The 26,720-nt window shown below is 38.3% G+C and overlaps 1 protein-coding gene and 1 long non-coding RNA gene across 2 annotated transcripts in view; one reads left to right on the top strand and one right to left on the bottom strand.

The window, feature by feature from the left end:
* LOC144216626 (uncharacterized) overlaps positions 1-3,310 on the bottom strand; it is a 69,987-nt gene extending 66,677 nt beyond the window's left edge. Inside the window, exon 1 of the long non-coding RNA XR_013330702.1 lies at positions 3,250-3,310. This is a non-coding gene — a long non-coding RNA (uncharacterized LOC144216626). The remainder of the gene's footprint in view (positions 1-3,249) is intronic.
* Positions 2,550-26,720, top strand: part of SLC71A1 (solute carrier family 71 member 1) — a 42,662-nt gene continuing 18,491 nt past the window's right edge. Inside the window, exons 1-4 of the mRNA XM_077746051.1 lie at positions 2,550-2,608; positions 16,036-16,131; positions 24,185-24,247; positions 25,972-26,099. Coding sequence (XP_077602177.1) covers positions 2,570-2,608; positions 16,036-16,131; positions 24,185-24,247; positions 25,972-26,099 — 326 coding nt within the window. The 5' untranslated portion in view covers positions 2,550-2,569. The remainder of the gene's footprint in view (positions 2,609-16,035; positions 16,132-24,184; positions 24,248-25,971; positions 26,100-26,720) is intronic.

Here is a 26,720-nt window from a genome sequence, read left to right as displayed (position 1 = left end):
GATGGCAAAATTAGTATAGCTGAGGGGCTATGAAGAGTCAGAGTAACCACACAATAAATGATCTTACCAACCCTCTCCATCCATCCAAAACAAGCTCCTGGGAATTTATTCATGAAATCTCACATGACTTTCTCTAAAGAGCTTCAAGTTGAGGTTCAGAAAATGTTTCTGCAAGACAGTATTTTTATTTTTCATGAGTTTTTTAAGTTTATCCATTTATTTTGAGAGAGGGCACTAGCAGGGGAGGATCATAGGGAGGGGGGAGAGAGAGAGAGAGAGAGAGAGAGAGAGAGAATCCCAAGCAGGCTTGGGTCTCGAACTCACAAACTATGAGATGATCTGAGCCAAAGTCAAGATTTTGATGCTCACCTCAGTGAGCCAGTTATCCACCTCAGAGAATATTTTTAATGTTTTTATTTTTGAGAGGAAGACAGAATCTAAAGCAGGCTCCATGTTATCAGCACAAAGCCCAATGTGGGGCTCAAATCCATGAACTAGGAGATCATGACCTGAACCAAAGTCATTTGTTCAACTGACTGAGCCATCCAGACACCCCCCACCCCCACCCCCAGTGAGAATATTTTTAAACAGGTGATCAGGGGTGCGCTGCTGGCTCAGTCAGCACAGCATGCGACTCACCTTGGGTGTGGAGCCTACTTAAAAATAGTGATAATAAACAATGGGGTTTACTTATTGATGGGAAAATGTAACTTGAAGTATCCATCAGGCTAACTGCCTTTCTTCTCCCTTCCATGGAAAGTGGTCTGTTTTCCATTTCTAGTTAAGTGTTTTACATAGAAATAGAAGGAACAGAAAATTCAAATTNCTGAAACAGGCTCCAGGCTCTGAGCTGGCAGTCAGCACAGAGCCCGACGCGGGGCTCGAACCCACGAACCGCGAGATCATGACCCAAGCGAAAGTCGGACGCTTAACCGACTAAGCCACCCAGGCGCCCCCAAATTTATTTTTTAACATTTTATTTTGAAATAATTTAAAGCTTACATAAAAGTTGCAACAGTAATACAAAGAACACATTCCCTTTACCCTGTATATTAGCTCTCTACAGCCATGTTACAAATTACCCCAAAACTAAGTGGCTTAAAACGAGTACTTTTTATCTTACGGTTTCCTAGTCAGGGAACCGGGAGTGGGTAATCTAGGTGTTCCTAGCTCAGGGCTTCCTGAAGTTGCAGTCAGGACGTTGGCTTGGGTTGCAGTCAGCTAGAGGCTTAAGCAGGACTGGAGGACCTGCTTCCAAGACTGCTCACGTATCCGCTGGGAGGAGGCCTTAGCTCCCGGACACCTAGGTCTGGCCACAGGCTGTTGGAGTGTCATGACATGGCGGCTGGCTTCCCCCACACTCGGGCCCACAGCGAATGAACAAGGCCTAGCTGGAAGATGCCACGCTTTATGACCTACCCTGTGAAGTCAATGATGTCAGTTTTCCTCTATCCTATTAGAAAGAGTCACTCAGCCCAGCCCCACACTCAAGCGCAGGAGAATCAGACCCCATCTCTTCCAGAGAAGAACACCATCGAATTTGTGAACATATTTTAAAAACCACCATACCCAAATACGCTATTTTTAAACAACTTGCCATTTTGTCACCATTTCCCTCTCCTCACATATACAAACATGTTATTTCCTAACTATTTGAGAGTAGGTAGCATGCATCACGGCTTCACTACTTAAGACTTCAGTGTATTATGTAAGAAAAGGGATACTTTTAGCTAAGAGTGCCGTTATCAAAATCTGACTTAACGTGGTTGATACCTCAATTGTAGTCCGTATTTCCACTTGTGTCAACTGTCGTTTCTAGAATTTTCCCATTAAGTTGATTTTTAAAAGCAATATAGAACAAGTAGTAAGTTATGAAGTGTGACATAGCTTATGTAAGTTTTTTTTTGGCAGGGAATAAAGAAAAGGTCCTGGGACAAGGGGGCTGCTAGAAACAGGTACGCTCTAGTTTGGGGTGGGGGTGGCTGAGCACGAAGACAAAACACGGTTTCTTTCTTTTTTTAAAAAATATTTTTATTTATTTCTAGGAGAGAGAGAGAGAGAGCGTGAGCAGGGGAGGGTCAGAGAGAGAGGGAGTCACAGACTGAAACAGGCTCCAGGCTCTGAGCCGGCAGTCAGCACAGAGCCCGACGCGGGGCTCGAACCCACGAACCGCGAGATCATGACCTAAGCGAAAGTCGGACGCTTAACCGACTAAGCCACCCAGGCGCCCCGACAAAACACGGTTTCTGAGAAAACAGTTTATCTTTATCCCTTCAGTTACCCACGATTTCTGGAAAACGATTTCAACTGTTCCCTTCGGTTCCCGTCCCGATTAGCACACAGTCGGAGACAGCGCGAATAGTTGAGGACGCCTGGTTAGAATTCCAGTGCAACCACTTATCAGCCGTATTTCCATGCGCAGGTAACTTTCAGAAACTTACATTTCTTTATCTGTGAAGAACGACTACAAGGGTCTCTACGGCCCAGGGCTGTTGCGAGGGCTGCGCGAGCTGACGAACGAGAACGGCGGCGCGCGCCAGTCGCGNAACGGGCCGCGAACCGCAGTATCATGCTGGCCAAGAAGATCATCATTAAGGACGGAGGCACGGTGAGCCGGGGTACCGCGCCGGGGAGCGTCCCTCGGGGCTCCCCATCCCATCTCTGCCCCCCACGCCGCCGCCGCCAGCCGCCCCGAGTGCCCCTGCCCTCCCCCACCCTGTCGGTGGTGCCAGTGTCTCGGTCTCCCGGGCCGTCTTGCCTCTCCTCCTGGGGNTTTCGAAGGTGCCGGGGGCTCTCCCTGGCTCCCCATATGCTCCTAGCCGGGTGGCATCTGGCGCGGCGACCCCGCTGGGGCGCCTTAGTGCACTGGCTTTCTTTTTCCACCTCGTTCTGGGTCAGTGCTCCTGCTCTTGGCTGCTTGCAGTGCGGTCAACACTGTCGGAAGGTGGGCTTTCCTCTCCACTTCCCGGAGTCTGAAGCGTGACGGAGGACACCCGCGGCCTAGACTTAAGGCAGCTGGGTCCCAAAGAACAGATACCGCCGTGGTGTTCTCAAATCGCTTGTTCACTCTAAAATAAAAGCTGCTAAATAGAATTACCACGGTCTGAGGATTATAAGACACTTTGAAAGAAAGACAGAGGGTAAGAAATTGTGCTTTTTAGAAACAGTTGTCACCACAATAAACTTTATGCAGTGTGCTGTAGTTAGCCAGCAGGGGACGTAGGATTTATAATTGAAAATTTAACTCACCTGTACTTTCATATGCTGCAATTTCTCCTTTGCTACATTCTCCGGTCTTTGTTGCATTCTTTGAGATCACATTCTGAAATAGAATGCAAAGGTAAAATACACGTTTCACTTTACTGAGAGGTGTGCGGAAATGATTCTTTTAATTTCGTATTTCTGTTTATGTCAGTATATATGTTTATGTATATAATTGGAGCCCTCATCAACTGCTAGCGTAGTGCTGAATATGTACAGTAATTAGGCCACCCCTGAGGATTTGCTGAATTCATTTGAAGTAAATGACAACGATGTTTGTTTGTTTGTTTTGTTTGACATTTCAGAATAGGGGCTCCATCAATATGCTGCTAATATTTAGAAGGCTTGGGACATATGCAGCAATTTCAGAATCTCCTTTTAGCTAATTGTAAAAATAATAGATGTCATAGTTTTGCCATTTGGTGAAAAAAGAAACTTCAAGTCCTTAGGTCTTTTTGTTGTACTTGATTAATTAGAACATTACTTTGATTAAACCACTTATAAGTAGTCAGGGCCCTTCTGATGAAGTTGGTTCAAACTACTATGTGGGGAGAGATATAGCATGAAAAATACTGGTAGTCTGTTAACCATCAGAACTTGATATTTCAAGTTCTATATAAAATCTACAAAATAGAAGCAACAAGGGATTGTATTTTATAAAAGCAAGTGATTTTTAAGATCAGGATTCTTTGCAAAAGAATGAAGCTCTGATCAAGAAACACACCTTTTTTTTGAGGTAAAGTTCAGTTTTGTTACCTCTTTGAAGTTTCATTTGATTCGCTTTACGGCTGATGCTTTTGTTCAAATCCTGTGAGATTTGGAAGAGATTATAATTTTTTATCTTTGTTTTAAAGTTGTAGGAAGTTCATAGCTTGCTTTTGGAGGAAAAATACAGTTTTTACACTGGCAGTAAGTTTTTAAGAAGGCACAGAGAATAAATGAAAGCTCTTCTTGAGAACTATGGGCATGTGGGTCTTATTATTTATCATCTTTATACACTTACGTTGCACTTCCCATTCTAAAAGCACTGGGCACCTCCTTAGAATAGAAACTTTATGCCTATTTTGACTTTTATGGGGCCTAATATGAATTTAATGTGATATAAACACATTTAAAGTGATTTTAAAATATGTGCTAGCATATTCCTAGATGTTTTATTGTAATTTTATTTATTCCCATATTGGTTATATATATATATACACATATGTATAACCATATATATATACATATATATGTGTATATATACGTGTATATATGTGTAAATGGAATATTTATATTTCTAGAAATATCATGGTAATTTTCTGCAGTGTTTGTATTTTAACCTACTCTAGCTGTAAATGGAAAATAGTATAAATAGTATAGTTGTAGAAATTTTAAAATGGCATTTGCTTCTCTGCCTCCCTACTTATAATTGGTCAGGCTACCCTTATGAACCTTTTTTAAAGAAAGGGAATAAATTGTCATTTGGTATTGGTACTATTTTGTGTGTGTGTGTGTGTAAGTTCAACGTGTGGATGGATTCATTTAGAGGCAGGTGTCTTACTTACACTGTATGATCATCCTCGATAGTCTCTGAACAGTATTTCTTAACGGGCCAATGATACTGACCTGATCCCCTTCCGTTTTCTTTGTAATGTTCAGCAATGTTGGTAAAATTATTTTGCTTCATTTTGCTAATGACATCTTTATAAGCCTGATTAGTGAATTTTAATATTTATAAACAAAACTAATAGTTATTAATGACTTGTCAAAAACTTAGATTTGTTATCATTTTTGACACTTGAAGAAGTGAGCCCTTCCCAGTGAACGAGGTTATACATAAGGTACTGTTTTTACTTTTCTTGAAATTGTATTTGATTAGGCTCTGAAAACAGGGTAAGGCTAACTAATACGTTGTCCATTTGAGTTGTACACAGTTAAGGGAAATTACATGAAGGTGTGTATGATTCTGTATCAGGAGTTCTTTTTTTTTTTTTTAAGGTTTTATTTCTAGGAGAGAGAGAGAGAGAGATAGCATGAGCACGGGAGGGTCAGAGAGAGAGGGCATCACAGACTCCGAAACAGGCTCCAGGCTCCGAGCTGGCAGTCAGCACAGAGCCCGACACAGGGCTCGAACCCACGAACCGCGAGTGTATCAGGAGTTCTTAGCTTGGGTCTATACACCCTGCTGTTGTTTGCAAAATTTTCTTTGACTATCCTTTTTTTGAGAGAGATTCCCAGAAGGATCCATACCTCCTAGAAGTTTAAGAGTGGTTGTCCTATTTGAAAACAACATGCATCACTACAGAATACTTCTACAGGTTAAATTCAGTAAATATGTACTTACTTATTTCCTGTATACCGTTTTACTGATGAAAGTAATTATTGCCTTGGTGAATTTGCTTTTTGAAGCATCCATATGTAGAAATACAGTTTTTGGTTATAAGTTTTCATGTATGTGGCATTTTGATGTATCTCTTAGTGTAGACCATTTAAGACAGTTGAATTAAATGACATTTTAGAATACTTCCAATTTTGTTGTTAAATTCTTACCGTGTATTACTAGATTGTTTATAAACATTCCTGTTAGAGGCTAAGAGCTAAAGAGTTACATACATGAGTTATTTATTCGTATCATCAAAAATAGAATTTTAAATGATTTTTTGAAGTTTGCTTATTTTTTTACATGATCTTTATTGTTAGTACAGTTGTGAGACTGCATCTCTGACAAAGTGAAAAATGTCCATTTTTTTCCACAAATAAACAGGTGAAATGACTTTAAAAATTTGATAGAAACCGCAGCATGTGTGAATTGCTTCATTAGAGGTACCTGAAAAAAGTGAAATTGGTATTTGCCAGATGAAATATACCCAGAGAAGAAGAGCACCAGATTTTTATTCCTTGTTGTCTGATTTTAAGTACGTAAATCGGAGTCAACAACCACTTCAGAAGTCTAGATTTAGGCTCTGATCCGTTGCATCCTTCACCTACAAAGATGGCCAAGGCCGTGGCAGGGTAGCTCTCCTTAGTCCCCAGAGAGCCGCTAAATAAATAGCTTTAGCTATTTATTTAAATTGCTAGCACACAGGCCATGAGGATGGCCATGGTGCCTTCAAAAAGCAACTGTTCTTAGAAGTCACTTGCCCATGCCTAGAATGTATATACTCTTTGGCAAGCTTGTGGCAGACAGTACCAGGAATAACTACCTCCTTTCCTCCATGGTATGCTGCAACATTTGCTTTAGCTTAGTATGTTTGGGGATAAATTAGTAAGCAGTTGTTTCAGATTATATATCCAGTTCATCCTAATACAGTTTGCAGACCTGCTTCCCAATAATCAGAGCATCTGAAGAATTCACTAACAATTGAACTGTAACTCATTTACAGCTACCAAAGTTTGGAGTTTAAGTAAAAAGAAGAGCTTTTTCTAGGTAGCATTCTGACAAGTATATTATTTACATTTTTCAATTACTTAAAAAAATTGAAGTTGTCTTTTAGCATTATTTTGAAGTGTCAAAGTAACATTTGACAGTTGAAGCCAGGATATGTCCAGCTTCCTGAAATGGTTTTGTCTTTTTGAGGGCCAGATGTAGTAGCTTACTCTAAATATTGCATCTACTTTCTCAGTAATGTGTAAAAACAATTATGAATTCTACCGTATGAAATACTACCTTGTTAGTTCAGTTTGTTGTCATTTGAACCATATAACACAGTAGATGTTCATGGGGATAAGCACTTAATGTAATGATGGCTTAACTTGATTTAGCAGTTACATCTTTTCTTCCTCAGAATGGAGAAGGGGATGTCATAGATTGTCATGTTGCTTAATCTTTTCAAAATTTACCACAAAGAACGGCTCCTGACTGGCTCAGTCCATGGAGTGTGTGACTCCGGATCTTGGGGTTGTAAGTTCAACCCCATGTTGGGTGTAGAGATTATTTAAAATAAATCTTTAAAACAATTTGCTGCAAAGTAATCCAGTGTTAGGCTCTATTTTTTTTAAGAGTAAAACTTGATCTCATATTTTTGTTGAATATGTTTAAGAAGTGAATTTAATTTCTACTTGAGACAAATCTTTTTTTTTAAATAGTTCATTGTCAGTTGGTTTCCATACANATTCCATTGTATAGATGAACCACATCTTGATCCATTCGTCAGTTGATGGACACTTAGGCTCTTTCCATGTAAGACAAATCTTTTCTTAAAATTATTATTATTATTATTTTAAGCAGGTTTCAGGCTCAGCACAGAGCCCAATGCAGGGCCTGAACTCACAACCCTGAGATCAAGACCTGAGCTGAGATCAAGGATTGGACACTTAACCAATTGAGCCACCCAGTCACCCCTAGGAGCAATCTAACCAAAACCTCTTCACTTCTGTGATAGCATACAAATTTCAATATCTGTCTTTAAAATTGATCTGTAGCCTACCAGTAAAATCTAAAGTCTGACTGCAAATTAAGCCAAAATGGCTTGCTTAATTAGTATAATAGTGTTGCAACATGTTTATGGTGATTCATACTTCCAGGAAATTGAGGATTGGTTTTGTTTTCTTTTTGCTCTACAAAAGTAATGTATCTTGCTTGCTTGATTAAAGTCAGAGAAAATAAGAAAAACACCACTTGATTTCGTGAGAAAGGAAACATGATACCAGATACTAGCAGTTAAAGCCTTAGTTTTCTCTAGTTATGCCATAATGTGTCAGGATCCCATGAAAGCAGCTTTGTAGTTACAGGGTTTTTTTTTTTAAATGTTCTTCCAGAAAAGCAACAATTGTTAAATGCCTATATCTAAGCATCTTTGTATTTTTTTGTGTGTAAGACTTTTACATGTATTATTTTAACTTAGTTATATATTATTCAGAGGAAGTTCAATGTTTCTTTTTGAAGCTATATTTTACCCTCATTTTAATTGTTTTTAAAGTTTGTTTTTGAGAGAAAGAGAGCAGGTGAAGAGCAGAAAGAAAGAGGATCCCAAGTAGACTCTGCATTCTCAGCACAGAACCCGATGTGGGGCTTGAACCCATGAATCATGAGATCATGACCTGAGCCAAAACTAAGAGCCAGATTCTTAACCGACTGAGCCACCCAGGTGCCCCTACTCTCATTTTACCCTGTATTAAGTTCTAAGATTGAAATTATTCTCCCTTATACTTTATTTTTTTAAATTTTTATTTATTTACTTCTTTTGAGAGAGCCAGCATGAGGAGGGGATGGGGCAGAGGCAGAGGGAGAGAGAGAATCTTAAGCAGGCTCCATGCTTAACACAGAGCCTGATGTGGGGCTCCATCTCATGACCATGAGATCATGACCTGAGCCAAAATCAAGAGTTGGACACTTAACTGACTGGGCCACCCAGGTGCCCCTACTTTATTTTTTATTTTATTTTATTTTTTTTATCATGTTTTAAAAATTTTTCCCAGCTTTGGAGAATTTTTAAAATACAGAAAAGTTGCAACAATAGCATAATGAGTATTCATTTGCCCATCCCATAGATTCACATCACAGATTAACATTTTGCCACATTTGTTTTTCCTCTCTATATGCTCATGTTTTATTGTTTTGAACCATTTGAGGAGTTGGTTGTAGACATCAAGACACTTTACCCCTAAAACACTAAGAATGTATCACCTAAGAAAAAGGATGTTCTCCAACATAACCACAATATAATTAACCACATTCAGGAAATTTTAATGTGTTTTTAAACATTTGTTTAAATGTTTATTTTTGAGAGAGAGAGCAAGTGCAAGTGAGCACTTGCACTTGAGGAGGAGAGGCAGAGAGAGGGAGACACAGAATCCAAAGTAGGATCCAGGCTCCAAGCTGTCAGCACAGAGCCCATTGCGGGGTTCGAACTCAACAGATCATGAGATCATGACCTGAGCTGGAGTTGGATGCTTAACCAACTGAGCTAGCCAGGCACCCGTCACATTCAGGAAATTTTAACATTAATACAATAGTATTAAGTAATATGTTAGCTATAATCACATTTTTCTAATTATACCTCCTTGATAGTTGTCTTTTTTTGGATACAGAATTAAATTATTACATTCAGTTGCCACGTCTCTTCAGTCTAGAATAACCTTTTTTTTTTGTTTTTAATGATATTGACACTTTTTAATAGTCTAGGCCAGTTGTTTTGAAGAATGAGCCTCAGTTTGGCTTATTCTCATTGTTTACTCACATGATAAATTCTGTGTAGTAAGTGGGATTATAATGGCCAGTTATAGGTATGATTATGTCTGTCTCCTGGCCAAAAGTCTATATAAGCCCCTGGATCACACCAATAGGTATGTATACAGCATAAGTGATTAAAGTCAACATCCTGCATAATTGCTGCATTCATAAACCCTTATTGGCTGAGCAGTCATAGACTCAAAATTTTCATAGACTCAAAATTTGGGAGCTAGACAAGGATTTAGGTGAGAGATGAATAATTCACCTCTTCCTGCTGAGAGGTAAAGTGACTAACTTAATTTCCCTAGCAGCTCAGTGACTGCATGATTAGGGCTATCAATCAGTTCATGGTCATGAATTACCCTTTCTAGACCAGGCATTGTGCTACACATTGGTTACTGAAATGGAAAAAAACTGGATCCCTGCACTTAAAAGAGTAACAGTCTGTGGTAATGTATTCTGTCTAACCACTGAAACCAGCAGAACTCTAGATTTGGGCTCTAAAACAGCCTGGATAGACTCCATTCCATCTCTGATTTGCTACGTTAGACATAAAATGGAGACAACAGTGTTTAATTTGAAAGGTTGTCAGGAAGAGTAGGTAAGATTTTGAATGTAAGCTGTTACTAGTTTTCAGTAATACTCTTTCATTACTGTTTTAATCTAGTATATATGTGTGTCATAAATCTATGTGATAGATGACACAGTAGCCAATAGTGGGATATCAGAGTGTAGAGGAGGGAATTAATAGAGGAAGTTGCAAGTTTAATAAATAAAAATTTTAATAGTGTTTAAATACAGTAACTATACTGAATACCTGTGGTGATAGAAGGGAATTACAGAGTAATTCACTTAAGTTCTACAGACATTTATTATGCACCTTTGTGCTATGCATGGACCAGATGCTCCAGATCGTAGACGAATAAAGTAGGGCCTGTCTCAGCAGAAATTTAGAGAAGGTAAGTTTAGGCTAAATAAAATGAGATAAGGACTTTACACAGTGAAATATAAATTTGTGGATGTTACCTAGTGTTACAGGATAGAAGAATAAATGATTTTAAAAGGCTTGGCCCAAAGCCTAGATGGGGAAACCATACTCTATTAGCAGTAGAAATTATAATTTGGAAAATGGGAGTTAGATTGAAGGGTGGGGGTGGAGAAAGAAGACTGTCCCTGACTTCTGAGGTTAAAGTTAGAGGCGATTATCATGAAACCATACCTCTATAAGAGAGAAATTACTAACCTGAATGGAGGAATTTTGCTATAGTAATTATTATGGTTGTAGGTGGCATATCTTGGCATTTGGGGTTGGGCATGTGTTTATATTCAGATTTATCTCCTTCAGATTTTTTCACTTTCTACCTCAGAATTCTCTTAGCATCCTCAAATGTTATGTGTTGATAAAATCTCATTGTGATCTAAACTCTCTCCTCTTGATGCTTACTGGTCAGATATTTGCCCCTACTTGTCTATTAACTTCCCCTGGTCTTTCTGCCTAGGCCACAACCCTGATCTTCTTTCTCGGTCCTGGAAGTTTGCTTGTGGATAGATATTCCATTAAAACCACTAGTGCTTGTGTCAAAAGTCCCACCTAGAAGTATTTGTATTTTAAATCAGTAAAATATTTTTAAAATTTGTCAATTTTATTAAGATCTTGTATTACTTTTGAAATCATTTAAAACAAAAGTTGAATATGATGAATATAATGTAGCTCTCAACATTACCAGTACTTTAGGACAAGCAAATATCCCTACCACCCCCCACCCCCTGCTTTAAAAAATACACACACACACCCCCACACACCCCCACACCTACACCCACACACCCACACACCCCACACACATTTTTACTCCCAGTTCTGGGAAGTCATGAGAGAGTGCCTCAGAAAGGACAAGTATATGCAAGTACCTATATTTTTCTATTCTAGTTTTTTTCAAAAAATTTTTAATGTTTATTATATTTTGAGAGAGAGGCAGAGGCAGAGCGCAAGCAGAGGAGGGGCAGAGAGAGGAGACAACAGAATCCAAAGCAGGCTCCAGGCTCTGAGTTGTCAGCACGGAGCCCAGTGCGGCCCTCAAACTCACAAGCCTTTGAGCTGTGGGATCATGACCTGAGCTGAAGTTGACCGCTCAACCACTAAGCCACCCAGGCGTCCCCCCATTCTAGTTTTTACGTAGTTTTTCTCTTAAACATTTTCTTTGTATTTAAAGTATAAGGATGCCTATTAGAAAAGATTTAGAAAATTCAGAACAACATAATAAACAAGTTTATGTCCCGTGAAAATACTACCTGATATAATTAACATTCAGGTGAGTTTTTGTTTTGTTTTTCATAGTTGAAATTATATATACAATTTTATATCCTGCTTTTACTTTTTTGTTTTGTTTTCCTGCTTATATTTTTTAAATTTAACATCGCCATAAGCATTTCCACATGTCATTAAAGATTATCTTTAAACCGTTTTTGGCTGCATACTATTCTGTCTGGTTTAAGCACTGTGATTTGATTATAGGATGTTACTAAAGGTTGAATGTTTAGATTCCCATATTTCCCGCTATAAAGATGCTGTCATGAACATCTTTATGGTGGAAGCTTTTCTGAATGTTTATTTCCATGGGATAGAATGTTATTTGCTGTTTTTAAAATTATTTGTTTTTAATCTATTATATTTTTGTGGTGTCTTAGTGCTCTTGTAATTTCTTATGAATGCTTTACCTAGATATTAAATCCTTATTTCTTCCATATCTTCCTCAATGTGTTGCCTTCAAATTCAGCTAATGGTGTACATGTTTTTCTCAAACCAGTATGCCTAAAACGTGTAAATCTTTTGCTCTTTCCCCTTTCCTCACCGCCTGGCTGACTAAGCCAGACGCTGAAATCTTACCTTTTCATCTTTGATCTTCCCTTACTGTCCCCTGCTATATCTGGTCAACCACTGAGTCCTTTTGATTCAGCCTCCTAAGTGTTTTTTATTTCCATTCACTTTGCTCTGTCCCTACTACCAGTGTTTTATTCTAGTTATTGTTAACTCTCCTGTGTGTTGAGCCAATTCCCTTCCCCTTCCCCTTCCCCTTCCCCTTCCCCTTTCCCTTTCCCTTTCCCTTTCCCTTTCCTCACCATGTATTTCTTCAATAGCCTGTTTTCTGGTTTTCTTCCCTCTCTTCAACAGCCTGCTTTCTAGTCTTTCTCCCTCCCTCCCTTTCAACGTCTTTGCCACAGTACAGTGTAAGTTAATATTCCAAGAAGACAGTCCTATGATGTGATGTTACCTTCTGTCCTGAAATGTTTCATTTACCCTGCTGCCTGAAAGTTAAAGGCCTTCAAGTGGCTTAGAGGCTGAAAAGCCTGCCTGAGAAGCCCTCCCTGACATTTTCCTCAACTGATTGAGTGCTCGTCACTAAAACAGCCAGTCTTTAAAAAATAAGTAATTATTTTAATTTATATCCAAGTTAGCATATAGCGCAACAATGATTTCAGGAGTAGATTCCTTAATGCCTCTTGTCCATTTAGCCCGTCCCCCCCTCCCCCCCGCCCACAACCCCCCCCAACCCTCTGTTTGTTCTCCATATTTAAGAGTCTCTTATGTAAAAGAGCCACTTTTAACACATCATTTCCCTCTACCTTTTTTACTGTGTGTGTATGTTATACACATTGTTAAATAATCATCATCTTACATTTTATCAGCATTTCCCAGATAGTTTTACAAGGAACTCTAATGGCCATGAGATACTATCTGTTGTATGAAAGAAGGATTCTGTCAAGTTTGGAATACAGTGTTCACTGTATCTTGGAAATTCATAACGTAAATTAGCACGTTAAGGGTCCTGAGAAGATCTACTGGGCATTTCACTAGGTGCTGAGTATATGTGGTGATGAACAAAACCAATTTGGAGCTTTACAAATCCTCTGGACATGTTTTGACCTTATCTTAACAACTTGCTCTATTTGGTACTGCACATCATCCCTTCCTTCCTTACTAAAACTGCTACTTTATCATCTGTAACACTGTATTCTCTTACGTCTCCTGGTATTTCTCTGATTTGTTCCTTCTTTATTTTCTTCATGGTTCATTTTCTTCTGCTCACTACTTAAATGTTGGTGTTTTTTTAGAGTCTGGTCTTAACCCACCGTTCTTTTTCCACTTCATCTCCTGATAGTCTCACCCACTCTGGTGGTTTCAAACATCAGAATTCACACTAATTGTTTTAGTCAGCCCTCAAAAAAACAGTAGAAATCTTCAAGTACAAGGAGCAATGCCTTAGATGGGACCTGAAGTAAATCTGAGCCTTATGGGGGGAAAAAAGCTGGGAAGCTACTAGCTTCAACTAATAAACAACCAGGCTAAAAACTTAGAAGTTTTTCTTCACTTGCCTTCCCAGATTTATCAGGTGCTGCCAATTTTCACATCCTAAAGACTTCCCTAACGTCTCCTGAAGACTGTCCTTTCCCTCCCCTTGAGTATCCTTGCCACTCCTGTTTCATGCCATCATCTCTTGTTTCAACTGATGAAATAGCCTTATTTTACGTGGAGTTTGCTGCTCGATTACAAACTTGAGATCATCATGAGGTATTGAAAACAGTGGGTCCAGTCATACCATTCTCTTGCTTGAAGCCCTTCAGTGGCTCACTGTGTCTCTAATGATGAGAGGCTCCTTAACAAGGCTTACAGGCTACCTACCTCTTCTGCCTCCCTTTCTTTACTCCCTGATGACTTTATTCTCCATCAGCCTTAAACTGTCATGACCCTTGGCTATTTCAGTATGGTTTTCTCTGATGAGATTGTCCACACTGCCTCCTTTTCTTGCAATACTCCTTCCTTGCTTCCTAACTTGTATGTGTCTCTTTTATTGCATTTGCACATAAGCAGATGATTTATAATGAGGTTCCTTCCTCTCTAAACTGTGAATTCCTTGAGATCAGGGAGTGTGTCTTAATGGTTTTTGTAATCCCAGCATTTCTGCCACATAATAGGTGCTCTGTAAATGTTTGTTGAATGAATATTGAACAAATTCATTCCCAGCCATTGTCTTTCAACTCTTGTGTCCCCCATTCTCCACCCCACCTCTGTTGTCTCAAGTTCCTAAACTGCAAGTTCTACCAAAGGGATTTTCAGGGACCTAAATTCTGAAGGATGGGAGAATTACCTGTTTTTTTTAAAATAATGATGATACATCATGACAATATTAAATGATGTGGCATCATTTTTAGTATATAGAGAAATCCAAACACTTAATAGTTTCCACATAAAACTATTGAATATACTTTAAAACTTAAGCATGACATTGCAATATGTATTGATTAAACTTGTCTTTTTATTATAGAAACCTGTTAGTGGAGACTGAGTTAATGTTATATAGGTCATTTGCTTTTCCATCAATTTAATATTTCCCTTAGAATATGAAATTCAACAACTGAAGTAGTTCTTAAGACATTGCTTGCAGCAGGATAAGTGTAATTTTGTATTTCATTTCTTGAGAGAATCTTTTTTTTTTAAGTTTGTTTATTTTGGGGGGAGAGGGGCAGAGAGAGAGGAGAGAGAGAGAATCTCACGCAGGCTCCACACTGTCAGCGCAGAGCCGCATGCAGGGCTCAATCCCACAAACCGTAAGATCATGACCTGAGCCAAATTCAAGAGTCAGATGCCTAACTGGCTGAGTCACCCAGGTGCCCGTCTTGTGTTATCAAGTCCCAGATCTCTCACATACTACTCTGGGACTGTTCTGCTTTTGAGCTATGTTAATATCAGTTATGTGCTTGCCACATGCTTCATTTATGCTTTGGGATTAGTGCGGGAGTCTCCTGTGTGTGTATGTTTTCTTTAAGTTTATTTATTTATTTTGAGAGTGAGAGAGTGCAAGTGGGAGAGGGGCAGAGAGAGGGAGACAATCCCAAGCAGGCTCCATACATAAAACTCCCATGCGGGCCTCTGACTCTCAAACTGTGAGATCAGGACCTGAGCAAAACCAAGAAAACAGATGCTTAACCAGATGCTTGACTGAGCCACCCAAGTGCCGCATGGAGCTTCCTGTTAATTTTCCTCAGTTTTGCCCCCTATTAATCCATCAGCTATCCCTTTGCCAAACTGATCTTTCTTAAAACTTTCATCTCTGGTCACATGAATCTTATCATCCTTTAGTGACTCCCCATTGCCTTCAAATATAGACTCCTTTGCATGGAAGTTAGTCCTGTGTGCCTCTAGCTCATCTCTCGAACTCCCAGTATGCAGCCCATGTTCTAGCTGTACTGGCCTGTATGTGTCCTGTAATGCCCCTGCTCTCAAGCCTTACAGCCTTTGTGTAGGCAGCTGCCTTGATCTCTCTTTTTCGCCTTCCCACGTCCCACCTTTGTCTGTCTGACTCTTTTTCATCCTTTTAATGTTCCTCCTGGAAGTCTGATGTTCCCATCTCTGCCCTGGATTCTGCACACTGTGCTTTTACAATGTATTTGTCTCCTTGTCTGTCCCTGTCTCTTAGAGGACAATGGCAGCGAGTGTCCAGATGTTTGACATAGTCCTGATACATGTATGTTCTCAGTAAAGAAATATTGACTATTGCCATAATTGTTAGTAATTCTGGAATGCACTGGAATGCACTGTTAACTTGTTAAATCTGTTTTTATAGCCTCAAGGAATAGGTTCTCCTAGTGTTTATCATGCGGTTATCGTCATCTTTTTGGAGTTTTTTGCTTGGGGATTATTGACAGCACCCACCTTGGTGGTAAGTAATCTTTTAACTTATTTATTATGAACTTAAATCTTGTTGTTCAATTTTGGGGGAAAAGATAGCCCTTTTCCCTTTTCACAGCCCATTCTTGCACCAATATTGTCAACCCTTCAAGTATTATATTCTACTGGCTTATTTGTCTTTTCCAACCTTTACTTCTCCTTTACTGTTTGGGAAGGCTTGGCTGGGTGCGGTTCTTCTGAACACCACACGTGGGTCAGCAGGGACTCAGCCCACACTCTGGATAGGGTGGATGGGATTCTTAAACTGACAGGCTTAGGAAAGATGGTATCTATGACCTGAATCACTCAGCATTATTATTTTGAGATTCATTAATGCAGCTGCATTTTCTAAATGCAAGTTTCTCTTAGTTTAGACTAAGGCTATAAAGGTAACCATCTAAGATCATTTCTTTTCACAGCCTTGAGCTGATTTTGCCCACATATTCCCAGGTTTGGAACCTTAGAAAAGACCTCCTTGCCAGCCCAAACAATTCAGGTGATAGATAGTTCTCTCCTTTTGGTGGGGAATAAATGAAGGAGTGGTTATGGCAGAAGTCTGTAATATCTTGAAAGATGTAATTAGGATAAATATACAACTTAGCAGATCTAGAAGAAGAGAATTTTAGAGAAATATGCTTCCTTATATATTTTTTGAGATCGTTCATTGTTATATAAAAAAGGTTTTTACAAAAGGTTTGCTTATAAATAAATTGGATGATCATATAAGTGGATTTATGTTCTAAGAAGGAAAATTTACATTCCATATATTTCCATATTTATTATATGGCTGTATAATCATTACTGGATCTATTTAAAATACAGATGTTTAGTAATTATTTTGAATATATAGGGTATATTGATGAGTACTGTTAAAACACAATTCAGAAGAAAAGAAAATGTCAAGTAAATGGAGTTTATTTATAAACCATGCATTGCAAGTGAGATTAGTTCCCTGAATAATGAGTTCCCTGACATATAATTGTAAGAATGTTGATTTGAATGTTTTCACCAAGATCCTTTACTTTTTAAGAAGGACTTACTTGTAATATGTCATCAGTTTTACATTAATAGATGGTCAAGATTGAAGTGTGGACTTTTGGGGCGCCTGGGTGGCTCAGTTGGTTAAGCGACTGACTTTGACTCAGGTCATGATCTCGTGGTTCATGGTTTTGAGCCCCATGTCGGGCTCTGTGCTGACAGCTCAGAGCCTGGAGCCTGTCTTCAGATTCTGTGTCTCCCTCTCTCTCTGACTCTCCCCTGCTCTTGTTCCCTCTCTCTCTCTCAAAAATAAATAAAACATTAAAAAATTTTTTAGAAATGTGTACTTTTAAAATATCTGACCTTTTTTAAATTTAATAATTTCTGATGGAAGTCCTTCAAAAATTAATTTATACATTTCCTGCCTTCATAATCCATGTAGTCTGATTTGTAACTTGATCAGGTGATGCGAGTTCATTATGACATTTGTAACTTCATTATATTGTAATAACCTGATGTCATGGGCCACAGAGGTGCTATAACTATGTGATCTCACACTTTTCTCTTAGCTTTCCTAATGTTCTGGTGTGCTTTTTTATAACCCAGTACCAGTTTAACATATACATGTCTGGTAGATCATCAGTCCTATGGTTTAAAGTACTTGAGCTTTGCAATAGAAAACAGTTCATTTATATTCATGTCATGATGGGTCCAGGCACTGTCCTAGCCACTTTAAATACATTATCACTTTTAATCCTCAAAATCACCTTATGGGTGAGGTATTAGCCTGATAATACAGTTGAGACAATTAAGGTTTAGAAAAGTTAAGCAACTTACTTGTTACTCTACTAGTGTGAAGGTAAACTGCAGAGTTGGTATTTGAAACGAGGCTTGCTTTGTTCCAGTGCTCAGCCTCCGGGAGTGCTGGAGGTCAGTGGTTCATACCCATGCTTTAGAGGTTATTGGCAGTCCAGAAGCAGCTAAGTAGAGAGATTAAAATGTTTTGGGTAAATTGTTCACAAGCCATCAGAAAAGCTTTTTGTGGCAATACCATATTTGTCAGCAGGATTTAAAGTGTGTATGACAATTTTTAAAATTTCCTTCCAGTTTATATTCTTTAGATATTTTTGTCTAACTTTGGTATTTTTCTTTTCTAATTGGAGACTGTCTTTAAGAACAAGGAAAGGATCCAGTTATTTAGACCTAAAGGCTTGATTATTAGTTCATTTATCATAGTTATGGGAAAACTAACTTTGTGCTTAGTATATTTTTAATTTTTTTATCAATTAAAAAATGTTTAGTGCTTTTGATTTTTTTTCTTTTTTTACTTTTTTAAATACAGAATTGAATTCTGATCAGGAAAATGAAAGGTGCCAATTTGTGAGGATGTAATGATTTTTTTTTGTTGTTGTTAACAAGATTATACTTTTTGTAATAATATCTATAACATTGCCAAGTTTTTTATTTATAGCAAGACTTTTTTCCCCATGGTTGTTGTAACAGTTATTCTTAATTCCTGTATTTGTCCTTTATATCTGGATTTTTAAATGGCGAAATGAGTTGTGGTTACTAAGGAGGGTTGTCTGTAATATTATCATAGTCCTAATTCTTTACCTTTTTCAGTTTTACTTCATTAATATTTTTAAAGTCAAGCATCCTCAGGAACGAAAACACTTAAATTTCGTGAAAATCAGGCTCAGAGTTTTATTTTTCTAATTCTTTTCTCATCTGTAATGTATGCATGCTTTTAAATAATTGTGATTTTTGTGTTCTATATTTTTCTCTTGTGTAACGGGGAAATCCTTGTGGGGATGGTGTGGGACAGACAGACCAAGGCAAAACTAGGATTGAGTTGTAGATGTTAGATTGTATCTAAATGATGAAATTTGTTATATTCCAGGCACTTGCAGGTACTTTGGCCTTCAGGCATTGGATAAGAGATCTTGGCTTAAGGGTGAACTTCACCTTCCCCAGTATGACAAATTAGCCAAACAGAGATAAACATTTCCAGCAGTTAAAAATGTGCTGTTAGTCAGTGATTTTTTTTTTTTTTTTTTTACTAGAAGTGAATATCAGTGATACTTGGGGAGCTTTTTCAAAATACCTGGGTCTTATAACCTGTCTTGCTGAAATCTGAATTTTCAAGGGTGAGGCTCAGACGTGTAGTTTTTAGAAGTGATTCTTGTATATCTAGTATATATCACTAATTAAGAACCAGTATGTTAACTCAGTACAGGCTTAAAAAGGTTTTTTGCTCATTTTGAGGCTTTTTACTTTTAAATTTCTGTTGTTGACTTTGTTGGCAGTCTTCTTTGTTTTGGACTCCTATACTCATTCCCAGCCCCTGTGTGGGCATGGCGGGAGGTGAGTGTCAAGGTACAAGAAAGCACCAGGTCCTAACACTTTGCTGTTTTTCTAAAAGTCAGTTAATCTTTAAACATTTTATGTCTTACATGCTTTGAAAAGGATTATAAATGGTGCCTCCTATAGGGTAACAGCTCTTAACATTGATTTAAAAAGGGAGAATGAGGATGAAGTATAATTCAGTTTATTTATATGTTAAATCAGTATCTTTCCATACATAGTTCTTAAAAATTATAAAGTTTCAACATTTTAAATTTCAAAGATATTCTTTGAATTAATTCATTTAACAGATAACCAGTGTTAGCGTATATTTAATGATAACAAATGGGATTATGATGTTTGGGATTTATTAGCCTTAATTTTCAAAATTAATGTGACGTTAAAGAAGTTTTTTAAGTTTCGCGTGATTTCAAATATCTTTAAGTTTTAAACTCAAAGAACTTCTAGAACCTTGTATTCTCCTAGAACACAGTGAAAGAACTAAAGCTGTGTTTTATGTGGAGGACCTGCCCAGGGGAGGATGGTAAAGTCTTTACCAACAAGGGGATTTATATTAACCACAAAAGAGAACTTTATACTGCCAAATTTTTTTCAATGGGTAATGGATATTCAGTCAGTGATAATTGATTGATTATATAAGATATTAGAGAAAGAGAATTAATAACAGTAAGTTTAGTATCTATAATGCTCAGAAGTGGGTTACTTTTTTGACCTCTGGTTCTGAAAATACCAGGCCAGTGTTTGATGGTCCAGGCTGCTTAGATGCACAGTCTGTGTTATGGAGTAAGACCATACACGCAGGTTCACAGCATCTCTTCTGGATAAATAGCCTCGTAGCCTTTGCTATAGAGATAGTCCTAAGGGGTTAATATTTTAAGGACTATTTGCTTTACTCTCAAAATTTTTAAAGTTGCATAAATTATAAAATCTGTAAGATTTCTTGGGAAATGTTACACCTTTTCCTGTTCAGCTCTAAGTCTGGAGCTTAAAGAGCCTCACAGATCAAACATCATTATATGTTAAAATTTTATTAAAAAATCAAACGGGGCAGGGGTGCCTGGGTGCTCAATCAGTTAAGGGTCTGACTTTGACTCAGGTCATAGTCTCACAGTTCGTGGGTTTGAGCCCTGCATCCGACTCTGTGCTGACAGCTCAGAGCCTGGAACCTGCTTCGGATTCTGTGTCTTCCTTTCTCTCTGCCCCTCTTCCACTCATGCCCTGTCTCTCCCTTGCTCAAAAATAAACATACATTAAAAAAAAAAAAAATCAAATGGGGGCACCGGTGGTGGCTCAGTCAGTTGAGCCTCAAACTTCGGCTCAGGTAATGACTTTGTGGTTAGTGACTTCGAGCCCCTCCTCAGGCTTACAGCCGTCAGCCTTTCAGCACAGAGCCCATTTCACATCCTCTGTTCCCCTCTGTGACCTTCCTCTCACTTGCAGTCTCTCAAAAATAAATATAAAAAGAAAATCAAACCAAGATTGGGGTGCCTGGGCTCAGTCAGCTCAGTGTCCGACTCTTGATTTCCACTCAGGTCATGATCTCACGGTTTTTGAGTTCGAGCCCTGAGTTGGGTTCTGCAGTGACAGTGTGGAACCTGCTTGGGATTCTCTCCTTTCCTCTCTCTCTGCCCTTCCCTCTCTCTTTCTCTCTCAGAATAAATTAAAAAAATCAAACAGATTTTTAAAAAATCTTAATTTAACTATACTCTTTTGGGGGGTTATGAAGGTTTTTATTTTGTAACATTAGCTAAATTGCATAATTGTTCTGTTATATTAAATCACTTTTAAAGCAGTATTATCAATTACAAACATTTAGTGAACAGTACCTACATGGAGGTACTCTATGAGGCAGTAGTCAAGATAAAGATGTATTAAATCCAAGGTATAATGGATATAGTGCCTGTCCTAAAGAAGTCTGAAATACAGTTGAAAGGAAATATATATTAAAAAAGACTGAAAAATACTAGAGCTAAGTAACTCAGTATGTGGTAAAAAAAATTTCACAAACCCTATGTGACTGTCACGTGAGTGCTATAATCACTTACTTTGGGCCCTAAAGGAGAAATTGATTGCTTTGGACAGGAAAGTCTGGTAGCAGAGGAGTAAATTATAAGGTTTGGGAATTGACTTAGAGAAGAAGCTAAGGGGAACAAACATTCAAAAGGGAGAGGATGCATGTATAAAAGTGTGAATATTGGAAAGCATGGGATTATTTAAAACAGTGAAGAGACCAGATTGATTGGAATGGAAGGTGGCTTGGCAAAGTGAATCATTAGGAGTAAGATCTAGCATAATTATAAAGCTTCTTGTACGTATTCATTATGTTCTTCATTCTGTGTGACACAGAATTTTTTGTCCCTAGAAAGATTTGGCCCTTAGTAATTATTTTTTTTTAATGTTTATTTATTTTGAGAGAGAGAGAAGGTGTGTGCTTGCTCCTGCCATGAGCACACATGTGGAAGCAGGGCAGAGAGAGAGAGGGAGGGAGGGAGAGAATCCCAAGCAGGCTATGCACTTTCAGCCCAGAGCCCAATGTGGGGCTCGAACCCACGAAACTGTAAGATCATGACCTGAATTAATATCAAGACAGTCAACCAACTGAGTCGTCCAGGCACCCAGCCCTTAGTAATTGTTGGAAGAAAACTAGATTTGATCTGTTGCAAAAGATTTCGGGATATCCCTTTAAGGAATTTCAGTCTTTTCCTTTAGTGCAGAAACTGGCAAACTATGGCCAGAGCAAATCTTATAAATCTTGTTAGTAGCCTGTTTTTCTTTTTTCTTTTTTAAAAGCTTATTTATTTATTTTGAGAGAGAGAGAAAGAGAGCACAAGCACGGGAGGAGCTGAGGGGGGGGTGGAGAGAGACAGAATCTCAAACAGGCCCCATGCTGTCAGCTCAGAGCCCGACTCAGGGCTCAAACTCATGAACTGTGAGATACCATGACCTGAGCTAAAACCAAGAGTTGAACATTTAACCAGCTGAGCAACCCAGGCACCCCGGAAGCCTGTTTTTCTTAAATAATGCTTTATTTGGGAACAGCCACATCCCATTCATTTACATATAGTCTGTGGTGGTTTTTGCTGAGTTGAATGCCGGCGACAGACTGTATAACCTACACAGGTATTTGCTGTCTGGTTCTTTACAGAAAGTTTGCAGACCTGTTCTTTAGACCCATGAGTCATCATTAGTAACAACAGGGTTTCTCAGCCTCAGCACTTTGACATTTTGGGCTGATTATTTGTTGAGAGGGCCTGACCTGTGTGTTGTAGGGTGTTTAGCAGCATCTCTGATCTCCACCTAGTAGATGTAGCTTCCCCCCACCCCCTGCCAAGTTTTGCCAGTCAAAAATGTATTCAGACACTGTCACATGACCCCTGGAGGTCAAAATTGCCTTCAGTTGAGTATAAAATATAGAGGGATGCCTTGGTAGCTCACTTCAGTTGAACATCTGACTCTTGATTTTGGCTTAGGTCATGATCCCAGAGCTCCATGTTGGGCCCCACACTGAGCATGGAGCCTGCTTCAGAATCTTTTTCTCTCTGCCCCTCTTCCCCCTCGCTCTCTGTCTCTAAAAATTAAATAAATGAGATAGAAATAATCATTAAAAAATAAGATCTAGAAACAAAATATATGAATATCATAAATATGTGAACCATAGTAATGATTTTCTTTGACTAAACATTTCATTTCTAATTTTGTTTTTACATGTGAGCTAGTTTTTGTTAAATTCCTAGCTTTTGGCAGAAGAGTAACTGAAGAAAAGGGAGCATTGTAATCCTTCTAAAGGTTTTTCTAACAAGATGTCAGAAAGTACACTCGGCATAGTTTTTCTTCCTGAAGAGATTTCACAACTTTCTTCTTATTTCCCATGTTGTCATTCTGTCTTGTTTTTGTTGAGAAATAGGATGGTATAATGAGGAAGCACTGGCAAGAACTCAGTCACTTCATCTGTAAAGTGGTATTTTATCTAATCCGTAATGTTGTTAGAATGAAATAAAAGTATATAGAAAGCCTCTGACACATAGGCTGTAAAAATGGTAGCTGCTTCTCATTTTTTTAGTAACATTTACCTCCAGTTGCTTTTTCAACCAGTGGCTTCCCAGTGGTTCAGTTGGTGCCCATTGAACAAACTGATCCGGTGTGGTTTGAGGCCAGGTCTTAGAATACAATAACTTGTTACACATAAAATGTTACACATTTTCATAGGTTGGGATTTCTTTTTCTAACTTACCTTATCTTTCTAGATTCACTTTTTGGCAATTAAAATTGCCCTGTTCTCGATCTTAGATAATACACCTGTCTGTAAGGGAGTTGTCAGTTTTATGTGGCAGACAGTGAAGACACCGCATAGTGATTAAAAGCATGGACTTTCAAGCCTAATTTCCTGTGTTCCATTTCAGTTTTGCCACATACTAACTATGTAGTCATGTACAAGACATAGAACCTCTGTCTGTATCAGTTTTCTTACAAGGTCATTATGAGGAATAAAATGAAATAATTTATGTAAAGTGCCCAGTATAGTGCCTTGTGACATAGTAAATGCCAAATAAATGGTATTATTTACTCACATGCATAGTGTCATACACATCCAAAAATTTATAGGAAGTAAAATTATTTGAAGAAATGTTTTAAAATGTAAATGTTTAAGTTTTACTGGGGCTAAAATGTGATATGAAGTTTTTATTTTGTTTTTTTTTCTTTAGGTATTACATGAAACCTTTCCTAAACATACATTTCTAATGAATGGCTTAATTCAAGGAGTAAAGGTAGGATCAGTGATATATATGCACACATACGCAATACACTTTTGTATATATAATTCTGCCAGTATATTATTGTTGTTAGTTAATGGACCAGTTCACTAAGTGTTAATTTTTACAATTTTGAGTATATCTCAGGGGCTTACTTAACACATTTATTTTTTTATACTTTATTTTTATTTTTGAGACAGAGAGAGACAGAGCACAAGCAGGGGAGAGGCAGAGAGAGAGAGGGAGACACAGAATCTGAAATAGGCTCCAGGCTCTGAGCTGCCAGCACAGAACCCTACGTGGGGCTCGAACCCACGAACTTCGAGACTGTGACCCGAGCCGAAGTTGGATGCTTAACCGACTGAGCCACCTAGGCGCCCCTACTTAACACTTTTAAAATGAACTGGGTTTTAAATATCATTTGACTCAAATATAGCCAACTATGTATAATGATAAACCACATCATAACAGACCCCCGTGTTTTATGTGTTGGCATTTTTATTCTAGAATGCTTTTATAAACTAGCAACAAGAATATAGACTGAAAAGAACTATTTTAAAAATGTGTAAATAAGTATAAAACTGTATGATAAAGTCTTAATTATTCTACATACTCTTTAGTCTTTTTTGTTTGTTTGTTTATTGTCAAATTGGTTTCCATATAACACCCAGTGCTCATCCCCACAAGTGCCCTCCTCCGTGCCCATCATCCCTCTTCCCTTCTCCCCCTCCCCCATCAGCCCTCAGTTTGTTCTCAGTATTCAAGAGTCTCTCATGGTTTGCCTCCCTCCCTCTCCCCACCTATTTTTCCCCTCCTCCTCCCTCATCATCCTCTGTTAAGTTTCTTCTGTTTCACATATGAGTTAAAACATGGTATCTGTCCTTCTCTGCCTGACTTATTTCACTTAGTATAACACCCTCGAGTTCCATCCACGTTGCTACAAATGGCCAGATTTCATTTTCTTACTGCTGTGTAGTATTCCATTGTATAGATAAACCACATCTTTTTGAACCATTTGTCAGTTGATGGACACTTAGGTTCTTTCCATGTTTTGGCTATTGTTGAGAGTGCTGCTATGAACATTGGAGTACACGTGCCCCTATGCATCAGCACTCCTGTATCCCTTGGGTAAATTCCTAGCAGTGCTATTGCTGGGTCATAGGCGAGTTCTAGTGTTTTTTGAGGAACCTCCACACTGTTTTCCAGAGGGGCTGCACCAGTTTACATTCCCATCAACAGTGGAGGAGGGTGCCCGTTTCTCCACATCCTCGCCAGCATCTTGAGTGTCCTGACTTGTTCATTTTTGCCACTCTGACCATTGTGAGGTGGTATCTCAGTGTGGTTTTAATTTGTATTTCCCTGATGATGAATGAGGCTGTATATACTCTTTACTCTTGATTCCATTTGATCAGCAAGGTTTATAAACAGATAGTTTCCCCGTGGATATAAAAACAGATAGTTAACATGATATTCTTTCTAGAATTGCTAATGTGAAATTATTGTGACTGAGAATTGATTAGAGCATTTCATATTAATATGTAACCAGAGTCCTTCAGGTGATTTTAGATAGTCTTTGGGAAATTTTAAATTATATAGAGGAGAAATAAGTTATCTAAAGTTTGGTGGTAATCATACTTATGTTAGAGATAAACTGTTAAAAAATTCTTCTATCATGTAGAATGATTTCTTTTTGGCTCATTGATATACACATTATACATATTTTCATTTACTTTTTTTAGGGTTTGTTGTCATTCCTCAGTGCCCCACTTATTGGTGCTCTTTCTGATGTTTGGGGCCGGAAATCCTTCTTGCTGCTAACAGTATTTTTCACATGTGCCCCAATTCCTTTAATGAAGATCAGCCCATGGTATGTACATAATCAGATTATTGCAGTTAAACATCATTGTGTTCATTGTTTTCTGAATATTCCTATTTCTTTCACTTTTTTGCCATCTTACCAATGTAGGTTTTAATTTTATTCTTCCAACATGTTTATTCTTTGACGGAGTAGAGGGTCCTTAAAAATACAGTGTCTAAGTAATAGTTCATAAAGGTTATAGAACTGGATGCTACTGTAGGAAGTATGTAGATTATTGGTTAATCTTTTTTTGGATTTCATAGCTCAAAATAATAGTTGCTTTAACATCAAGGAAACTTATTTCTTTCTCCACATAAAAGAAGTTAGGAGTTGAGCAGCTCAGAATGGGTTTGGCAGTTCTGAGGAACCATACCTTTCCAATCTTCTGTGCTCTGCCATCCTTTGCTCCCACCTCACAGTCCAAGATGGCTGCCTGAGCTCCCTCTTGTGTCACACTTCGCGCAGCAAATTGGAAAGAGTGGTTAAGATTGCACAACACCTTCCTACGTGGAAACTACAGAATTCCCGCCCAGCCTCTGATTATATACGTTTGGTTAGATTTCAGGCATTTGCCTCTCCTTGTCACAAGAAGCTGGGCTCATGGCCACGCTAATTAAAATCAGGATATTT

The sequence above is a fragment of the Crocuta crocuta genome, unplaced genomic scaffold, assembly GCF_008692635.1.
Source record: "Crocuta crocuta isolate KB4526 unplaced genomic scaffold, BGI_CrCroc_1.0 scaffold48, whole genome shotgun sequence".
Taxonomy (NCBI): domain Eukaryota; kingdom Metazoa; phylum Chordata; class Mammalia; order Carnivora; family Hyaenidae; genus Crocuta; species Crocuta crocuta.
Note: the sequence above shows the minus strand (reverse complement) of the source record. Positions and strands in the feature narration are given on the sequence as shown.